We start from the raw sequence: 22,219 nt of genomic DNA on the forward strand, positions 1-22,219 counted from the left end.
TTCTCCACCCCTACTTCCAGATCGTTAATAACAAACAATAGTGGACCCAGGACCAATCTCTGAGGAACTTCACTAGTCACCGGCCTCCAATTGGACAAACAATTTTCTACCACTACTCTCTGACACCTCCCATCCAACCATTGCTGAATCCATTTCACTACCTCCTTATTTATACCTAATGCCTCCACCTTTTTTCCTAACCTCCTGTGGGGAACTTTGTCAAAAGCTTTACTGAAGTCTAAATAGACAACATCCACAGCTTTCCCTTCATCAACCTTTTTTGTAACCCCCTCGAAAAACTCAATCAGGTTTGTCAAGCATGATCTACCCCTGACAAAACCATGCTGATTACTCCCTATCAATCCCTGTACCTCCAAAAATTTGTAAATAGCATCCCTCAGAACACTTTCCATCAACTTGCCCACCACAGATGTCAGACGTACGGGCCTATAATTCCTAGGTTTACATTTGGACCCTTTCTTAAACAGCGAAACCACATGCGCCACCCTCCAATCCTTATGGACAAAAATATCTTAAAATACAAAATAAATGGGGAGACGAAGAATGGAAGGCCTGTTCTAGGGTGGAAAGCAGCACAGATGAAACAACAAAAGGGATAATAAGGTGAGGTGAAGTAAGGTGACAACAGGAAAATATAAACAATATTAGGTAGAGTCAATGAAAAAGTTATGTCAAATTATTTAAGCATAGCTGGTATATATTGAGTGTATGTAAAGGTTTGCTCTGATAGTGTAGACAGCTGAGGATACAGAGGTCAGCACTATGAGGCAGAGAGTTAAAGTAGTGGCCAATTGGCTCACAGTCACTTCTGAGACTGGGCAACAAATACACTACGTCAAAAAAAGTGCAGAATAAACCATTGCTTCAGCTGGAAAGTGTTTGTTCGCTGTTTGATGTGGAACCAGGAGCTAAAAGGGAGATGAAAGAAAACAACAAAATGCTGGCAGAACTGCGGGGTCATATAACATCTATGAGGGAAAAGGAATTGTGGGTGTTTCAGGATAAGAGCTTGCTTAGGACTGAGAGTGGAGAAGGAAGAGAGCTGGTACATAAAAAGCCACAATTGACGATATCAGAGGACATCTGTTTAAGGTTTGTGGATGAATGTTTAAGGGAGAAGTCAGAGGACGGGTTTTTTTACACAGAGTGGTGGGTCCCTGGAATGCATTGCTGGGGTATGGTGGCATTTAAATGACTCTTAGAAAGGAAGATGCTTGTAAGAAAAATGGAGGGTTATGGGCTGTGAGGAAGGGAAGGGTTTGATGTGGAGCAGATTTACATCAGTTGGCACAATATTGTGGGTCGAAGGGCCAATACTGTCTTCCTTCTTTTCTCATAAGTTCTATAAGAAGGAAAGGGAGGGTGAATAGGTGAACAGAAGAGGAGTGAAAGATGGTTGACAGATAGAGCCAAGTGGGAGAGGGTGCAGGGTGGAGTTGGGAGATTGAGACAGGTAGGTTATAGATAGAAGCAGTCAAGGAATAAAAAGTCAGATGGGGCCAAGTGGAGAGAGGGGAGTGTGCTGGTGGAGACAGCTGCTGGACGTTGATAATCAGGGACACAAAAGCAACCAGTGAAGGAAGTAAGGAAGGTGATAATGGGAAGCATTAAGCAAGAGGCAAAGGATGGACAGAACCAAATGGGGAGGGCATCCGGTAGGTGAAGTGTGTGGGTAGTAGGGTGAGCAGGATGAAATGGAGGATGGGGAGCTAGAAGGAGAGTAATGGCAATTGGGATAAAAAAAATCAGAACATTGCAGGGACAGAGGGAGAGGGGAACACAAGAGGCAAGGGTTCAATGTTGAAACTATTGGGTTGTGGACTAGCCAAGGGGAATATGGGGTTTTGTTCTTCCTGTTTATGTTGGGCCTCACCTTGCCAGTGGAGAAGATTGAGGACAGGCATTAGAGTTAATTAATGGGAAGGGGAGTTAAAATGGGATGCAACCAGAGGCTTTGAATGATCACTGCGGTCAGAATCCAAGTGCGCTGCAAACCAGTTATTGGTCTGTGCTTGGTCTCATCAATATAGATAAGGCAATATCATGAGCACCAAATGCAGTAGACAAGGTTGCAGGTGTACGTGATTCTTTGTCTCATCTGGATGCAATTTTAAGTTCCCTAGATGGTACTGAGGGCTGCAGTATGGGATGAAATGTTGGCCCATCTCTCTCCTTCACCCTCCTGGTTCCATCTGCCTAATGTCACATGATCTCCTCCCTCCATCTGGTTCCATCTGCCTTTCTTTTCCCCCTCAGTAGTTCCCATCATCATCCCCTTTACTTATCCCATTCCAGCACTGGTTTCTTTGGTCTTTCAGCGAATCACCTTCTGCAGGTGTCTCCACCTTATCCCCTCCCTGCGCTTGACTCCATCTTCTTGCTTCATCCTTGTCTGACTCCACCTATCACCCAATTTCCTGTGTCTCCCAACTCTAACCCTTTTGTCCATCATCTGTAACATAGTAGGCTGAAGTGTTCTATATCAATGTGGCCAAGAAATTACCTTGTGTGGCTCCGTTTATTTTTGAAGATGGTTTGGACATCATGAAATGCAATCAGTGAGCCATTCTCTGTCATTTAATTAATTCTGGAAATTCAGCCAGGCCTTTATTGAGTCGTGTTTGAGCAGCTGCCGCACTTTTGGCATCAGACTTACATCAAATACAATCACTCAGTCTGGAAAGTTACCTACAAAATTTGGTCCAGTCTTCTAGGGACCATTGTTGATCACTCAGGAGAACCAGCCAGCCAGCATGCGGTTCTGGATTTGGTGATGTAGAATGGAGCATGATTACTGAATGATCTTTTAGTAAAGGATTACCCAAGAACTGAATTCTTCACTTCCTTCATCTCTCTATCATATTGACCCATGACGCATCCCTTCCCCTCTCCTCTTTATATTGGCCATCCTCTCTCTCCACTCTCAGTCCTTGGGCTGAAACATCTGCATTTGCTTCCCCCCAGCCCCAACTGATGTGGATCCATTGGGTCCATTAACTTAATGATTGTTCTCAGTGGAACCGAGTTCCTCCAGTAGTTTATCTTTTGCTCCAGACTCCAGTGTCTGCAGTCTCTTGTGTCTCTACCTCAAGGAAATATGCTGTATTTCCTGCTGTGGCACAGGATGGAACCAAAGGTAAGTAGAGTGGGTCAGAATGGAGAGAAAAATAAAGCGTTCTGTATTAAATATTCCACTTGAAGTTCTGAAACTGGAGGGAGAGCGAGATATGTGACTCACAGACATGCTGGAAACTGAGAAGGATGGTCTGTTGAATCTGAAGGTTGGTGTGATGAGAAGCAAAGTGCGGGGGTGGGAAATCCTACCTTGGTTCTATGAGAGAAAACAGTGAGGGAGGAAATAGAACAAACATTGCTAGGGAACTGCAGTAGGAGGGACAGCACAGTTAAGGGGAAAAGCACAGTTCAGGAAGAAAGCATATTGTAAGCAAAAGTGTGGAAGTGATTGTCTTAATAAAAGATGGAGTGAGCCTCTTGTGTTTACCATTCATTGATCCCATGTTGTTGCTGAATGATATCAGTGTCTTGCAAGTGATGCTATTTTTTAAAATCAAAGTGGGATTATCTCTGGACAATGAAATGAAATGATGAACTGCTGTTATAGTTTGTAATGATACCTTCCACCTCATTGCCTTCTTGGTCTAAGACACGGCTCTTGGGGGGGCAATCATTTCCAAGCATGACCAGGTTAAGCATCTGCTCATGGTTTTGAGCAATGATGACTAACTTTCACAGCTTCCTGTCTGGTAGCTGTATGCTTTAACTCAACAAAGTGGTTAAAACACCTTATACAATATGGACTTGATGAGATGCAACTTAGCCGGTAATGTCTGTTTCTGCAATTAACCTTGTTAATTTTGTCCCACCATGGGTTTCAATTATCTGTAGTTTATCTCATCTGAAGAAATATACAGAGGCTGGTGCTCAGGTTTGTATCTGTGGTATGTTTTCAGAAAATAATATACAAATAATTATATTCTACTTATAATTACTAAAAAAAATGAAAAATCCCCTGTGTCACACTAGGTCAGACAGCTTGATTTGTCACAGAGTGTGGAAACAGGCCAAGCCTATCACTTCTAACCAATGAGATGAACATGTAAATATTCCCTTCAAAGACACACTTCAACATCTCTCTTAATCTTGGTATTGAGGAGCAAGTCCTGTGGATGTTTCTCAGTGTCTTGTATCATAATAATGATTCCATGCCATTGTTATGGGCCCAGAGGACCTCAAAACCCAGCAGCAATAGAAATTCACCAAGACAAATGGTTACTTGAATAAAAGTTGCTTTTAACTATCTTTAAACATGAAAACAGGATTAAACTTAAACTTATTACTATTAACTTAACAACTGGACAAAAGATGTTTTTTAAATTATCTTCAAACATGAAAACAGGATCAGACTTAAATTTATTACTATTAACTTGACAACCTAACAACACCTTTCTAATTCTAAGCGCACGTGTATATAATGTGTGTTTAAGTTCAGAAAAGTTCTTTGATTCACAGTCCAATCTCATTTCTCAGTCCTCCAAGTTCACCAGGATCAGGCAATTCTCATACTGTGCACAGAATTTAACATTTACGAAGTTCACCAGGTTTTGATGCTTGAAAGGTAAATGGTTACCACTCAGCAAGGTTCTTGTTGGTTTTCAGAGAGAGATTTGTTGCTCGTTGGACACAAACTGATTCCTTCCGATCAGCCACTTCAGTGCCTTGCCGAAGAATCTTGCCCCATCAGAGTTTTCCAGATGCTAACCTCTTTCTTTCAGGTCACCACAGAGTTCCTTTTTGTTTCCCTTATTTCAAGTGAAACATTATGCAGCTAGCCATCTTCTCTTGCATGGACCACAAGTGCTTGAACAGGCTGAACTATGAACTCACCACCTGTCTTCAAAATGGTTTGTTTCTATAAGCTTGCCAGCTTGTCCTGTTCCAGTCCCACCTGCTGCTGCTGAACTGTAGAACTGAATTTTCTCTCTCTCTCTCTCTTGCACTCAGAGAAAACCACATGACCCTCTTAGAACAACACTCTGCACTCAGACAGACTGCAGTTCCGGACCTAATCTTCAAGTCTGTTTGTCTGTTGCTTTCCAAAACAATAATCCATTACTTCACCGCATGTCCAATTAATACCTACACGTGAAGTCCTTATAGTCATCATTCAAAGTTTTTGCAAAGGGACTTGGAACCTGGACTGTCTGGCTTGAGCAGAGCTCTGGCATTTTAAATGAGATCTGTTTTGAAGTGTTTGTATGTGACCTACACTAAAAATCCTGCCCCGATTTATCTCCTTTAAAACATATCTATATACAATATAAAAGATAACATAATCTGTCACACCACCAAAATATTTTATTCATGAAATGTCTTCATTGATCCAATTATTTTTATCTTCATCCTGATTGGCTGTTTTACTGTCAAGCTCTCTCTAACTAGATTAATAATCAATTCTAGTAGAATCTGCAAGACAATAGTGCTTACTTGCTGTCTAGCCTTGGTCACCTCTCCAATTACTGCTTTAAAGGATATCGTTCCATTGAGATCAATCTTTAAATTAATTCTGCCAATGGACAAGTTTAGGCCTGGTTTTATCCAAATTCTCAACATGCACTAATGACCAGAAATGTTTATCTAATCCATGACAGTCAATTATATCTTTGACATAGCAAAATTGTCCCAAAGCACTGGAAAATTTAGCCCCAATCAACAAGCAAATGAAAAGTCAGTTGCTTAAAGGGGTAAATAAAATAGAAAACACTTGTAATACCTAGCACACCATCAACATTTTAAAGATTTTTAGACATAGAACATGGTAACAGGCTCTTTCACCCCTTGAGCCAGTGCTGTCCAATTATACCTAATCAACCTACAATCCCGTTAATTTTGAAGGGTGGGAGGAAACCGGAGCACCCAAAGGAAATTCATGCAGACACGAAGAGAAACTACAAACTCCTTACAGACAACTCCAGATCTTAGAGAAAGAAGCAATTCACATTTCAGTTAACACATTAAGTCAGAAATAAATTGAAATAATGCAAGCATTAGATTCATGGAAATAAGGGAGAGGAGGAAAGGACAAAAGGAAGTCTTATTACTGGGGCGGGATAAAAAAGATTAAGGTGCATATGGATTAATGGTGCAAAATGGTAATGAATGTGCAAAAAAAGACAGAAATAAGAATAAAAGTATCATTACATCAAGTTCAAATTTATTGTCAGAGTACAATACAACTCCAATTATCTGAAATGGTCAGGATCGGGCCGATGTCGGATAAACTTTTTTTTTCAGAAAACTGGTCATTTTTAAAAAACAGCCCTTGTAGAACAGCAAATCAGTGTTTACACAACAACAAACGACAAGGAAAGGATTTTTAAGTATTAATGTTTCATTCTCACCAAAAAATGTGGGCCGCCGCCGATCACCGAGAACTCCCAACCGCAGCCAATCCCTGATATGAACCCAACGCCACCGATGATCCCCAGGGAGGTTTCCCAGCCAGGTGAAATACTCACTGGCGAGTCGGCGAGCTCCTGTCTCTCTGGTCACTGGAGCTCTTGAGGCTGGAGTACCGACTCCGAATCCTCCCCTAGGCCTTCCGCACACGCACACCAGGGAGTCCGTGTGAGGTGGTAAGCTGAGGGGAGGGTTCAGAGTCGGTGTCAGGGAGCTCAACTGTGCCAAGGAGGGAGGGACGGAAAGGGAGGGGGGGGAGGGAAGAGCTGAGGAAGGGGAGAGGAGATAGGGAAGGGGACAGGAGGAAGGGAAGGGATGAGGGAGAGGAAGGAGGTAAAGGGAGAGAATGCCACTGAACCCTAGGTCCTACTCCTGCCCGGGAGGCCACTCTCCTTGATGATATCAGGACAAGGGATTCTTCCAACCATTTTCAGCTGGGAGACAGTGGCATGCATTTTGAGAGGGAGAGTTGAATGATAGTGATCATGTCTTAAGGATCATAGATCTTGTTTGATTATACTTAGCTACCAGCAGGGGGCTCACACAGATGGAGAGACTGCTGTATGAGAGATCTGTAATGGAGGCTGGCCTGCCTCATGGTTGCTGCTTACAACAACTTTAAAGTAAAGAAACTTTTCCTTCATCCATGTGTTGTCTAATAACTGACACATACGAATACAAGATAAAACAGAGAGAAAAGTCAATAACTTTCACACATACATCAACTGTACTCCAATGTGCAAATCCACCATGCATGCGCCAACCGAAGACTTGCACATGCGCACAAGAATCAAGATGGCTGGACCACACCCAGCCTATGGACCTAGGACGTTGACTAACAAAGTAAGAACACACATTTTGGCTTTTACATGCCCTGTATCCCTGTTATAGTTTGTCAAATACAGCATAAACCACATAAATTTTTTCATTATATATTTTTAAATATTCAGTTGTATGCTTCATAAACTCTTGCATAGAGAATTCCGGTGCAGTTACTACCCTCTGCAAGAAGTTCCAACATACTTCTATTTTAAATGCTTGCTGCCTAATCTTGCCATTATCTTCTCAATATCCACATTGTCATGCTCTAAAGGATTTTATATGTTTTAATAAGATCATCTTTCAGTCATCTAAATTCCAAAGATTACAGATCTAATTTACTGAGCTGCTTGTGAAAGAATACTGTCTCACTAAAGGGCATGGGTTGACAGTGAAAGGTGAAAAGTTTAAGGGGAACATTAGGAGAAACTTCTTTGCCTGAAGATGGTGAGAGTGTGGAATGTTTTGCCAACAGAAATGGTGCATGCAGATTCGATTTCGTCATTTAAGAAAAGATTCAATGGGTTGATGGACTGGAGGGGTATGGAGGAATATGGTAGGATGCAGGTTGATGGGACTAGGTGAAATAAATAGTTCAACATGGATTAGATGGGGCACTGTTTCAGTGCCGTAGTGTTCTAACATTCTGGTATGTGAGTGGGAAGAAAATGTTTGAAAACCACTGTTTAAATCTTACCTATTTGACTCATTAAGTGCATGGTTTCATAACTCCAAAGGAAATGGGCCAATGACAATTTTTCTCAATTGGGTCTAGAGCAGTGGTTCTCAACCTTCCCTTCCAATTCACATACCACCTTAAGCAATCCCATATTAATCACAGAGCACAGATGGCATAGTGATTATTTAAAGTGGTATGTGAGTGGAAAGAAAAAGGTCAAGGACCACTGATCTCGTCTGTCTAGTCCTGTCAAAATTCCATAAGTTTCTATGATCTTCTCATTTGTCCATGTTCCAGTGATTATAGGTCTAACCTCGGTCTCTGTGTATCGGTCCTGCCATTTCAGGGAATAATATACTTAACATCCCTTAGACAAAATTGCACCCTCAGTCCAGATATGCTCTCACTATGGCCTTATCCAGCTTCAGTAAGACTACCTTGCTCTTGGAGTCAAATTCTGTTGCAATGAAAGCCAATGTACTATTTGCCTTTCTAACTACTTACTGGAGTTGAACACTTGATTTCAGTGACTGGTGCCATAGGGAGAGCTAAATAGAAACTGTTTATCATATTTGCCCATGTTAAATTGCCTCTTTCATGCATTGGTCACTCACCCAACTTGTCTAAATTACACTGAGCCTCCTTGCACCCTTACTTTTAAATTCAGAGGTTAATTTAATTTCCTCATCCAAATCATTGAAATATATTGAGAACAGATGAACCTTAAAATTTGATCTTTGTATCATCCTATAGTCACTGCCTGCCATTTATAATATTACTAATCTTTGCTTCCACTCAACCAATCCTCAGTCCATGCCACCATATTAATCCTGATACGCTGCCCTTCATTTTTCAACACTGACCTCTTGAGTGAAATCTTATCAAAAGCTTTCTGCAAAGCTAAATACAGAAAAGTCCCCAGTATCCAGCACCTATGTGAATTGATAGAAGCTGGATAAGTTAATTTGCTTGAGATTGAGTGTTGCATGATTTGCACTAGGGGCACCATTTTTTAAACTTTAATTTACCTATTTATTTTCCGCAAATTTTTTGCTTGTTGCTTGATTTTACTGATCCACTGATTCTTCTTTAATTATTCTACTACCCTGTAGTTATGTACTCAGAAATCTCCAGTAGATATATTAAGTATTTTAAGATGTCCGTGGACTAGTCTCTTGCTCTGCTGCAGTCCCCACAGTCACACAGAATCCAATCCAAACATCAGCAGCCTGAGCTCCAGTTCTAAATCTCTGACACGATCAGGAAGCCTTCAGAGCCCTTAGCATCCTTTTGCATCCCAGTTCCAGTGCCTGGTACCACTTCAGCCAGTCTCCAGCAGTCCACAGCCATGTGTGAAATCCTTGACCGCAGTTGCCAACAGCCCGCAACCTGCACAGGTTCCTCGGCTGCAGAACCCCTCACTGGACACTGCTATGGTCACCCTCCCGGGGGTTATCTCCTTTGCTTCTCCTTCTCATGTAGGGGTGGGGGGGGGGATGTGTTTTCGCTGTTTTTTGGTATCCTTTGCTTTCCTAGAGTCTACAACTACTTGTGGCTGCTGTTGATCAAAGACACCACTCTCTTGGGCACAGGGAAAGTGGTCACAAAATAAAACCACTGTTGGCTTCATTAACAGGCCACTTTAAGCCTTTGCAGAGCTGATGGCAATTGGACTGGGTGATTGGAACCCACAGGAGTGCTGCGTCTCTGCCCCATGCTCTCCACGGATCCACATCAGTGACAGAGCTGTCCTTACCGCAGGTCTGGCAGCACCGATTTTTTTTAGGAGAGAGCAAGATGGGTGGGCTGTACTTGGTGCTCATGTAGAGGAAAATATTTACAGACATTTAGCACCAGATGTCTGCTTCAAGTGTAAAACAATTCATGTTTGTCTTTGCTTAGTGTGCCGACTGGTCATTTCTGGTGTGAAGGGCATCCTTGTATCTAGCTTACCATTGGGGACATTTGGTGTCCACGTTGTAACTGTTTTGTAAATCTGTTTGAAACAAAGTTTGCATATCTGCCATTTGCAGCAAAATAATAAACTGTTTTTGGTCTATTATTAACATGACAAAACTGACAGCTAAATTATATAGATTTGAATGACTTTCTTCATTTTGAATATTGTCAATTTCAAAGTAGCTTTCAATTTTTTAAGCTAAAAGATGGGCATCTCAATAATTGGCATTATATATCTTAATTGAACCTTAGACAAATATGGCTTTGTTTCTAATCTATTGCCTCAATTCTATTCCCCAGCATCCAACCCCTCAATTCTATTTCCCAGCATCCAACCCCTCAGTTCTATTCCCCAGCATCCAACCCCTCAATTCTATTCCCCAGCATCCAACCCCTCAATTCTATTCCCCAGCATCCAACCCCTCAATTCTATTCCCCAGCATCCAACCCCTCAATTCTATTCCCCAGCATCCAACCCCTCAGTTCTATTCCCCAGCATCCAACCCCTCAGTTCTATTCCCCAGCATCCAACCCCTCAGTTCTATTCCCCAGCATCCAACCGCTCAGTTCTATTCCCCAGCATCCAACCCCTCAATTCTATTCCCCAGCATCCAACCCCTCAATTCTATTCCCCAGCATCCAACCCCTCAATTCTATTCCCCAGCATCCAACCCCTCAATTCTATTCCCCAGCATCCAACCCCTCAATTCTATTCCCCAGGATCCAACCTTTCACCTCTTAGTTTCCCCAATGCAATTTTTTTTTGTTTGCAGTTAAGTGCAATGCATTATAGGATGATTCACTCGATTGCTGCTGAGTACAAACAAGCTGACAAATTCTATTAAAGGGGAGGCATATTTTCATTTAGAACTGCATAATTATTGATGGGAACGCTGCAATTTGGAATTGTGCAATAAATTGAAAGGAGAAATGCAAAATTGTACAGAACTAAAAAATCGAAGGCATGCTACATGAGGTGAATGGAATCGAAAAACACTGCGTGAAATGCCAATAATTACATTATGGATGAGCTGCTAAATGATACATATCATGTTTTTAAATTTTATTAATTAAAAAATTCTGCACATGCATGAATTGATGTTTTGCAGAATTTTGACACCTAAAGTAGATGTCAGTATGTTTGAACTCAGTGGATTTGGAATCAATGCATAATTTCTGAAAAGGTTATCATTTACCTTGGCATTTACCAAGCCGTTTTACTTCAATCCACTCCTGTCTCTGGCAGGATGCTTCTTTGACAAGGCAAGGGCTATCATATGACTTTCCATTAGATGCACACACTGGATTGTAGTTGAATCTGCTGCAGTCTATATTACACACACACCTAATAAAAATCAAAACATTCACATTGTACAGAGTTGTCAAGTACAAATGTAGATTACATAATCAGAAAACCTATAACATTATTGCCACATCTGCCATGTCTGTGATCCATTGAAAGCAAAAAATGTAGTTATCCAAAATTAAAAATACATTCTGCAAAACATTTATTTTAAAACATGATCGATCATTGGTGATGTTTAATGTGTGAAGGATTGAGTCAGTAGAAACATCACACAGTCTTCAATTATATATTTAAAATCATACTTGAGTTTCTCTTATGAGCAACATAGCCTCCACAAAGACAATATGTATTGCCTATGCATCAGATTTTCTTTCACTAGCTTGCCCCTTTGAAAGTCCTTTTAAAGTGGTTTTGTGTACAGGTTTATATGACTTGGGAGCAACTATTTTACAGGCTCTCTTTAATTTTAAGCCTCAGTTGGACTACATAAAGACTTGTGTTTATTCAGGTTTGCCAATTTTACTGCCTTCTACACCATTGCATATCAGACACTAATGATCCAATTGAATATAACTGATGCAGTTAATCCTCCAGCTGGCACAGAGTCTTTTGCATAATATACAAGTGTCTACAGTTTGCTTTCATTGAACTTTTCACTATTCAAGTTCATTCTGGTAAACATCAGCATCAGAAACAGATAAATGATGCAAACAAATTTGCTTAGAGTTTAATATGTGATTTGTTCTTTGCAGAATGCACAATAAATTGTGTTTGTACAAAACAATAAATAGTCTGTTTTTTTCTGGGTAAGGGGATTAATATTAGAGCTAACTGATATCTCCAACTTGCATTAGTAAAAAAGCAAGCCTAAAATTCTACTTTTGCAATCAAATTCTTTATAAGGATAAATAAAGTGGAAAAAACATTTTTATACTGGCAGATTATCTTAAGAATGACTAGGTTTAAATTTGAAGGAGCTCAGCTTGAACATTTATTAATGGTCCATCTTCTATCCATTTGTTAATGTTTACATTTTTGGAGGCAATTCTCATTTTATGAAGGCCTTGAATTTCCACAGTTTTGTCGAAGATGGGAGTGAGTGGGAACCTGTGTGCCTTCTTAATTCATCCACTGGTCTGTCTGACTACACCTTTCTCAACAACAGATTAACCCACTCAGTCCTCTCAGATCTTTCTCCCAGTTGTAATTTTCATGCTCCAAGTTTAGTCAAGTGTTAAAGACAACAGTTGTTTTTCATTTGGTAAACATCGAAAATGTCCACAATGACGTGGTTTTTAGCAGGAGTAACCCCATTCACATTATTGCAACATTATCACATGAAATAATTAGCATTAATGGCAATGTGTCCCAAATCTACTGAATGGTGAATCTCATTGATCAGTCAACTCTCTCTGTACATAGGAGAAGTGAAAAATGATTATCCATCTTGACCACTCTGGTTAAAATCAGGCCCACTAAGGCTTTCTGAGGATGTTACTATGTGTGGAAAAATGGCATTCTGTTTTGTACCACTGCTCTGACTTCATTGCATGTGTGTTGTTTATCTTTATGCAATTGTAAATTCCATGCTCCTCCTTTTCTATTTCTCATTATCTCCCTTCATTATCATTGTGTCACATTTAAAAAAAATTCTTCCAATTTTTCAGAGAACTTTCAATTGATTTAGGTGGAAATTAAACTAGTTAAAAATGTGAGTCAGGTGTTAAGGATGACAGTTGTTTTTCATTTGGTAAATACTGGAAGAGTCCACAATGATGTTCCATGTATTATTTAGTACAATAGCTGGTGAACACATATTTCTGTACACTGCTGGCTAGTTTCTCCTGCTTGCTTGTTCACTTGTGCACCTATTAATAGTGTAATACAGAGAAATAGGCACTTCAGCCCATCAGGTCAATGGGGAAGTACCTGTCTATTTGGTCCATAACCTATTGTGCCTTGACAATCCAAATGCTTGTCTACTTGCTTCTTAAATGTTGTGGACGTTCCTGACCTCTTTACCTTGGCAGGCAGGGTGTTTCAGACTCATTCACCTCTGGTAAAAACAATTCTTCTTCTGATTTCCTCTAAACGTTTTATCTCACTTTAAACATCTGCAATCTCATCTGAGTCACCTCCATCTTGTGTAACATTTCAATGCCATTCTTAATTTTGTAAACCTCTGTCAGGTGCCTCCTCAAAGTCTGCTCTGAGGAAAACATTCAGTTGTCCAGTGTGGTCTCATTAACATCTTGTACCATCCTAGAAGTATGTCCCAGCTCCTGATGAAGGAAAATAAGCTTTCTTCACCATCCTCGCTCGCTGTATCACCACTTTTATGGAACTATGTATCTGTAACCCTGGATCTTCTTCAACACTCACTGGAGCCCTACCAATCACTGTGCAAGTCCTGTCCTAGTTTTCTCTACCAAACTACAATCCTCACCCTCATCTAAGTTAAGCTCCACCTGCCATCTCTTGGCCCACTTTCCCATTTTATGTGGATCTTCTTGTAATCTTGGTCAACCTTCTTCATTGACCACCACACCACAATTTTGGTGTTATTCACAAACTTACTAACATTGCTAAGAACATTGTCATATAAATTGTTAGATGACAACCAACAGTCAACCCAACACCGATCGCTGTATCACATCACTGATCATGGGCCTCAAGCTGATTGACTAACCTCCACATCAAGCCAAATCTGTATCTTGATCACCCTGGATTTCATATGATCTGACCTTCCAGGCCAGCCTACCATCCAGGGCCTTGTTACAGGACTTGCTACAGTCCATATTAACAATGTCTACCACCTACCCTCATCAATCTTCTTTGTCACCTCTTCAAAAACTCTGATTTATGAAACACAATTGACCATGCACAAAGCCACATTGACTATTTTTAATCAGTGCTTGCTTTTACAAATGCATGAAGATTCCATCTTTCAGAATCCTCTCTAGTAACTTAAACACAACTGATGTTAGGCTCACCAGCCTGTAGTTTACTGACTTAACCTTGCAGCTCTTCTCAAATAAAGCGACCCTCCAATCTTACGGTACCTCACCTATGTTCAATGATGATGCAAATATCTCTGCCAGGTCTCCTGCAATTTATTCCCAAGTTTCCCATAATGTCCCTGGATAATCTTGGTCAGGCCATGGGAATTTATCTATCACCATCACCTGTAATATGGACTTTTTTCAAAGTATCACTATTTCATTTCCCAAGTTCCCTTGGCTCCATGTCTTTGTCCCTGGTAACTACAGATGAGAAATACTTGTTTAGGATCTGGCCCATCTCCCGTGACTCCACACGTGGATGACCTTGCTGATCTTGAAGAGGCTTATTCTTTTCCAAGCTACTCTATTACCTTTAATATACTTGTAGAATCTTATGGGATGCTCCTTAACCTTATCTACCAGAGCCTTCATAAACCAAATCCTTTCTCTCTTTAATAAACTCTTTCATCATTTATCCTCCTCAAAGGATTCATTTGATGTCTAACTGATATATGCCTTTCTTTTTCTTGACCAGAAACAAAATCTCTGGTCATCCATAATCCCTAATCATGTCAGGCTTGCCATTTACTCTGATGTAAACATGATTTTCCCAAATGTTCCCTGTCTCTCTTTTAAAGCCTCCCACTTGCTAGATTCCCTTTTAGATGCAAACAACATCTCCCAAACCATCTGAGCATGTTCCAGCCAGTGCCATCAAAATCAAGGACTTTAAGGACTTTAACCTCTGCACCAGTCCTACCTTTTCCATAACTGTTTAAAACTAATGAAGTTCTGATCACTGGTCCCAAAGAGTTCTCCGATTGACACCTTAGTCACTTGCCATGCTACATTTCCCAGGACAAGGTTCAGTGTTCCACCCTCTGTAGTCTGGCCAACTACATTTTTTTTTTCAGAAAAAGTTATTGGACAACATTTTGTAAATTTTGCCCATCCAAGTCCTTTGTACTGAGAGAGTCGCATATACTATAAGTTGAAATCACCTACGATTGCAACTCTATTATTCTAACAGCTGCCTGCTGACTCTCTATATATTTGCTCCTCTGATGCCTCCAGCCTATAATAAAACCGTATCAAAGTGATCATCCACTTCTTATTTCTATGCTCCACCTCTTTAGCCTCAATGGATGATTCTCCAAAACATCCTAAGTACTGGTAGTATATTTTCTCCAATCGAAAATACCCCTTCCCCTTTTTATGTCCACCTCTATTTGTCTGTAGCATTTGTATCCTGGAACACTAAGCTATCAATCCTACCCTTCCCTTAGCCATGTTTCTGTTATTGCCACAATCCCAGTCCAATGTATCTAATCATGTATCGAGATCATTCCACTTGCCAGTCAGGCATTTTTCATTAAAATAAATGCAGTTAAGTCTGTCAGACATCCCACACTCTTTGACTTGTCAATGCCTGAACTGAACACCAAACTTGCTCACATTATTATGTATGTGGCAGCACGGTTAGCAGAGTGGTTAGCGCAACTCTATTACAGTGTTGGCAACTCCAAAATCATCACTGTCTGGAAGGAATTTGTATGTTTTCCCCATGGGTTTCCTCTGGGTGCTCTGGTTTTCTTCACCTTTCGAAACATATGGGAGTTGTAGGTTAATTGGGGTTATTTGGCAGCACGGAGTCATGCGACAAAAGAACCTGCATGTCTCAATTTTAAAAATATTAATAATTAAATTTAAATTTAAATGAACCTCAGCTTGCTCATCGACTGGATGCTTTGATCCAACTAATTCTGAATTGGAAAACTACATGATGGAGAAGAACTAGAGAGACCTGACTTGGAGTATTGTGAGCATATTTTAGGATCCTCATTTAAGAAAAGATGTGCTGACATTGGGGAGAGTTCAGAGGAGGTTCACAAGGAGGATTCTGGGAATTAAATGGTTATCATATGAAAAACATTTAACAACTCTTGGCCTGTATTTTTTTTTTATTTAGGAGAGTAAGGGGTGGGGGGGGTCTCACTGAAGCATTTTGAATGTTGAAAAGCATGGATAGAGTAGATGTAGAAAGGTTATTTCCTATGGTGGGAGAATTTAGGAGAAGGAGGCACAACTTCAGGAATGAAGGGTACCCGTTTAGAACAGAGAAGCATAGGAATTTCTTCAGCCAGAGGGTAGTAAATTTGTGGAATGTGTTGGCACAGAGGCCAGGTGTACTTAAAGCAGAGATTGATAGATTGTTGATTAACCAGGGCATCAAAAGTTATGAGGAGAAGGCCGGGGAGTGGGGCTGAGTGGGGAAATGGACCAGCTCATGGTTAAATTGCTGGGCAGCCTGTATCTTATGATCTCTGGTCTTATTAAAGACAAGTTAGCTTACTTAATTTGCAAGGAGCCTGGTTAATCAAGGACATTAACCATGGAGTCAGCTTTGAGGGCATAAAGTTTGTTCAAGGAGCTGAAGGAAACAGCTTTAGATTTTTTTTTTCTAATTTTTACATAGATGCTCTTGCAACTCATATAAGACAAGAGAAATATTTTTAATCAGAGTGGACACGATGGGCTAAATGTTCTCCTCACATGTCATGAATTTTTGATGATTTTCTTGCCTAATTCCATCCCAATTTGTCACCTCATTTCCTTTACTTTGGTGTGTGTTCAACCATCCAAGCCTCACTCCTGTCACCTCAACTCAGCTTAACAATGGCACATCTGAAGAATTGTGCTCTAATCCTTCCATCTTCTTCATTGATAACCCTTCTCAAAACAGTATTATTGATTATTCTCTTTGTAATCTGGTGTCAACTTTTTGGTCATTCCTCTGCATAATACTTAGGATATTTTTCAATATTAAAATTCATAATCAAGTTCAATTTATCATTGGTCATGTTTTGAAGGAAAATGTGCTTATTTAAACTACTCATTCATCAATAATTTAACTCACTTTAGAATATTTCACTGTAAGGTCAAATATTCCCTCAGTTCCATACGTCTTTACTTTGCATTTATGGCAGCATTAATGGAAAATTTCAATCTCAAATCATAAATATGTTCCTTATGTAATTTTGTTCCCTTAAATGTTTTTTTTCTTCCACATACAGTGGCAACGATCATGAGTGCGAATCCCACGCTGTCTGTAAGAAGTTTGTATATTCTCCCTGTGTCTGCGTGGGTTTTCCCCGGGTGCTCCAGTTTCCTCCCACCATTCAAAAATGTACCGAGGGTGTAGGTTAATGGGGTGTAAATTGGGCAGCACGGATATGTGGGCCAAAGTGGCCTGTTACCATGTTGTAAGTTTAAATTTAATTTAAAATCTAAAATGGGTTTCTTCAGTATGTATTCACTCAAGGATTTTAGTGAATTAGCAGAGAGCCATTGAAAATGACTGTTCTTCTTTTATTAAAACATTACAGAAATATTGAACTGTATTATTTGTTGATTAATATTATATGATTGATTTCTTTACATTGGCAGGATATTAATAATATCCTTTTGGTCTGTGTTGCTGCTCAAAAAGACTACTGATGAATGTGAAACGACATCTTCAGAGAAAGTGGACTGATTTAGAGTTTCAGAAAGTTAAATTAATATTCATTGTTCCCTGGGTTCTTATTTCAGAACTTGTTAAAGAAAGATCATCTGCTTTAACAAATAATGCCTCTTTTAGTAGATATGCACCCAGAGGATATCCATTCCCTATATCAACAGACCATTACTTCATTTAAAAAACTGGTACTTTGCCAAAACATGGGACTCCTGGTATCTAACTCCTAATTATTTAATATTGATGAGATTTTAACTCCATTACTGTAGAATAGATTCAGAAGGATTATGTTATCCAAGTTCATAATTCCTGGTACAGCAGTTAAAGGAATATAAATTTCTGCACAAAATAGTCAAGAATAAAATAAGGCCAATGCATATGAGGGAACATAATAAAAAGACAGCAGGGTGATAAGAGCTGGGTATTTTGATAAATTTTATTACGCCTTTTTAGTTTGTTTTTCTTTTTTCCATGATTCTTCTCTATATTTGTTTTAATTTTCCATCTATTTATCGATCTCCTGAAAGTTTTATTTTCTTTTATTCTTCATGTACATTATTTTAGTTCTTGGGGGCAAAAATTTGTCTAAAATGGTTTTTAGACTGCAATGTCAGGAAAATCGCTGGAAAAATTAACATTATTACTGCCCGTGTGGTCGTTCACACTGGGCGCCTTTTTAGACTGCAAGTACTTGAGTGCAGCAGTCCCGGTGACAGGATGTGCAGTAAAGTGGATGACCGTTAATGAATTGTTCCAGTACGATTTACACTGCCGGCTTCCTCCAAAATGTTGTGGGGTCCTGCAGGATAAATTGCAGTGCAGGAATTGACTCAAGATTCCTGCACTTTCCTTTTTGGACCGTCCATGTGGCAGCAAAGTTCCTTGATTGTGTTGTTACATGTCTGCAGTCTAAAAACCATAATTGACAACTATACCTCTAATAGCTGTCAGTTGTCCGCATCTCCAAACATTTGGTTCAATAGAAGCCAACGGAACTGAATACAACTTGCAGCCAATATTCTTATTAGCATTCAACACTGGTGACTGACATTCTTTGTTTTCCTACTTTTAATCAATGGAGTGTGAAACCAATGTCTGAAGTAATGCCATTACCCATCTATAACTCTCTTTCTTCAGAGAATTCAAGATAATTCACGGCTTTGGTACGGATGTATCATATTGGCTTTGAGTGAAATGAAAGTTAGTGTCATTATTTCAATAAATATCTACGTTGTTTCTATTGTAGCTTTTGAAAAATAAATTACCAGACATCCTCAGCATCGTCATCACATTCTGCTCCATACTTGCATTTTCCACACTTTCCATGTTTTTGGTGTCTTTCTGTTCCCGAGCCTTCATATTCTGTACAGAAATAATATTACATTTGATCTATTTTAGAATACATGAGAAAGAAACATAAAAGCCAATCTATGACTAGGTAATTTGCTGTGAAATTAAGGAAATGACAGTTCCAAATTCACATTTACTCTTTCTACGAACCACACTGTCAACATGATTCTTCTTCATTGCTTAAGTAAAATACATAGCATGTGAAATTAAGCATTCCTTGGTCCTAGATCAGCCATGAATTTAATCTTCCACTGCTTTGTGTTAAACTACTTAGACCCTAAACTCTGGTGTTCTCCCTTGTACCCACCCATTGTTTTTTTTTGTTTTCTGCCTGAAATCCTATCTTTTCAAAAGAAAATTAGGGAACCCACCCAATAATACCCCAGCCCCCATCCACCCACTTGATTCAGAGTTACATTTTGTTTGATGACACTGTAGAACTTTAATCACATAAACCCACGTTGCTCTTGTGGTTGAGTTTGAATATAAAATTGATGCAGAAGTAGAACTTTGATGAAGAACTTTTTGTCAATTTATTTCCATTTTTCAAAGAACCAAAACATCTGTTTTTCATTGGGTGCTTTTGATTCAATTTTCAGTGGATAGATATAATACTACTGACTAAAGTACATATCACTATTTCTGCAATGATTACATTACGTTGAGTTCTTGTCCCTAATTTAAATCTGCTCTGCAATCTGAAGCATTAATAAAAGTCTAAGGTAAAGTATGAATACAGCTACACATTCATTCCTGGCAGTTAGTATATATAATTACAGCTGTGCTGATGACCAGAAATATAATGTTGCCCCAATGAGTCTTTTATATAGTTTCTTATAGTTGGTTCAGTTATACAACTTCAAGAACTTTGATCAAATTGCAAAAATAACCAGTCAAATTCATGGAAACTTCTTTAAAAAAATTCAATTTTGCACTTCCTGCCAGTATAGCACAGGGCTGGGACATGCATGGATATCTGAGGCCAAAAGCCAAAGTAGTGAGCAAGAGTATAGAAGCAGGCTAGTGGGTGAGATTGATTTCGAGTCTGCTCCAGGAGACTTCTACAGAGCACACTACATGAGAAGGTTGATGGCTAGGCACAATGAAAATGACAAGAGATTACAGACGCTGGAATTTGGAGTAGAAAAAAACAAAGGGAATTCTCCGCCCAAAGAAGCAGTGGAGGCTCCCTCGGTGAATATATTTAAGACAAGTTTGGGTAGTTTTTACATAATGGGGGAATTAAGAGATATGGGAAAAAGGCAGATAGGTGAAGATGAACCTATCATCAGATCAGCCATGATCTTATTGAAAGACGGAGCAGGCTCAATGGGCCGGATGGCCGACTGACTCCTGCTCCTATTTCTTATGTTCTTAAACTGCTGGAGGAATGCAGTGGGTCAGACACTATCCATGGGGGAAAATGGAGAATCAATGTTTCAGAGTGAAATCTACTCCAGTCCTGAAATTTGGTTTCTTCACAATGAAATGCATGGTATATTGACCTGCCTATTATATATCTGGAATCTGTTGAAGGAATGTAAAAAAATCCAGCAGTTGTTTTCACAGGTCTCTAAGAAGAAATTGAAGGAGCAAAATACTTGCAGAATGATAGTAATGGGCAAAACAACTGTACTGTAAGTTCTGATAAAGAGTATTTGATTTGAAATGATAACTCTGTTTCTCTTTCCACAGATGCTACATGATCTACTGAGTGTTTTCAGCTTTAGTTTAGATTTCCAGCATCTCCAAATTTACTATTTTCACTTATCGGTAAAGAGCTGACAAGCTCTCCAAGTTGAAGAACTGTTTTTCACAGATGCAGATCACCAGGTGCAGCATATTTGTCTTTGTATACTGTGTTCGTGAGTTTTTTTATTGAGATGTCAGGACATTGGCTAGCTTATAAAAAAAAATCCGAAGAAACAAGTTCTTTGATACAGGAGAATAAAATTATTAAAAAACTGAGATCAAAAACAGATTCTGACATTGAGTAATTAAATGCCATGGTGAGGAATGGGGTTAAAAGACAGTGAAATGCAGATTAGTGATGTTAAACATATGTATCATTAAAAATCTCTCCCAACTTTATACAAATTGGCAATCAGCTATAGATAAACTGATTGGGAGTAATTAGATATTGCTACTGAGAGTGTGATGTAGTCGATGCTACTAGACAGTGGTGTGATAAGATATGCCCTATTGTGATGCCTGTTGACACACAGCATGCACTGCTTAATAAATACACACCAGAACACAAATCATATATGCACATGTTCAATCAGATTCCAGATGGTGACATGTTATTAACTGACTGATGATATAGCAAGCAAGAGAGCTGTTAAACAGATGGAATTAAATACAGTTAAAATGAACTGCCACTGATAAAGCACAAGAGGATAAAATGTAACTCCCAATATAATGAAAACTCAGTAATAAATTCTAATAATTGCAGTATGAAGGCGAATATTAAAACCCAGATTTAGAAGAATAAAAAAAAACAGCATAAACATCAGAAATTGTGAAGAAAAGCACAACATTTAAACAGCCTGAAATATTTCAAAGCACTAGGCCAGAAAGTTGGTACTCTAAATTTTGAAAATTTATATATATGTATTTCTTGAATATTTTATTTATATTTGTTTTATATTTATATTTTATTTATATTTTTTGAATATTTTCACACATGTTTGTATTTTCACACACGTTTATATTTGTTTTATATTTATATTTTATTTATATTTTTTGAATATTTTATTTATATTTTCACACAAGCTTGTATTTTCACACAAACATATTTATATTTTATTTATATTTTTTGAATATTTTATTTATATTTTCACACAAGCTTATACAGCCATATATAGTGACATGCCAACAATGGCAACTCACATTCAAATACACAAATATTCATTCTCTTCATGATTATATATACAAACCCGTGTCTCTACCAACCCCCCTCCCCCCACACATAAGGTAAGATGACTCACTCAAACTCAACCAACATCAACAAAACTTTAACACCAGCAAAATAAATAATAAGTAAGGGGTAGGGATTGTCACAGCTCAGTAGGCGTCCTCTGGGACAA

At 39.1% G+C, this 22,219-nt stretch overlaps 1 protein-coding gene across 6 annotated transcripts in view; it reads right to left on the reverse strand.

The window, feature by feature from the left end:
- Nucleotides 1–22,219, reverse strand: part of LOC138751253 (tomoregulin-1-like) — a 292,118-nt gene that overhangs the window by 37,796 nt on the left and 232,103 nt on the right. For all 6 annotated transcript variants that reach the window (XM_069913308.1, XM_069913311.1, XM_069913310.1 and 3 more), the window contains 2 exons: nucleotides 19,046–19,142; nucleotides 11,152–11,300 (listed from right to left, as the gene is read on the reverse strand). In XM_069913308.1, the coding sequence (XP_069769409.1) occupies nucleotides 11,152–11,300; nucleotides 19,046–19,142 (246 nt within the window). The remainder of the gene's footprint in view (nucleotides 1–11,151; nucleotides 11,301–19,045; nucleotides 19,143–22,219) is intronic.

This window comes from Narcine bancroftii, chromosome 1, assembly GCF_036971445.1.
Source record: "Narcine bancroftii isolate sNarBan1 chromosome 1, sNarBan1.hap1, whole genome shotgun sequence".
Lineage (NCBI taxonomy): Eukaryota > Metazoa > Chordata > Chondrichthyes > Torpediniformes > Narcinidae > Narcine > Narcine bancroftii.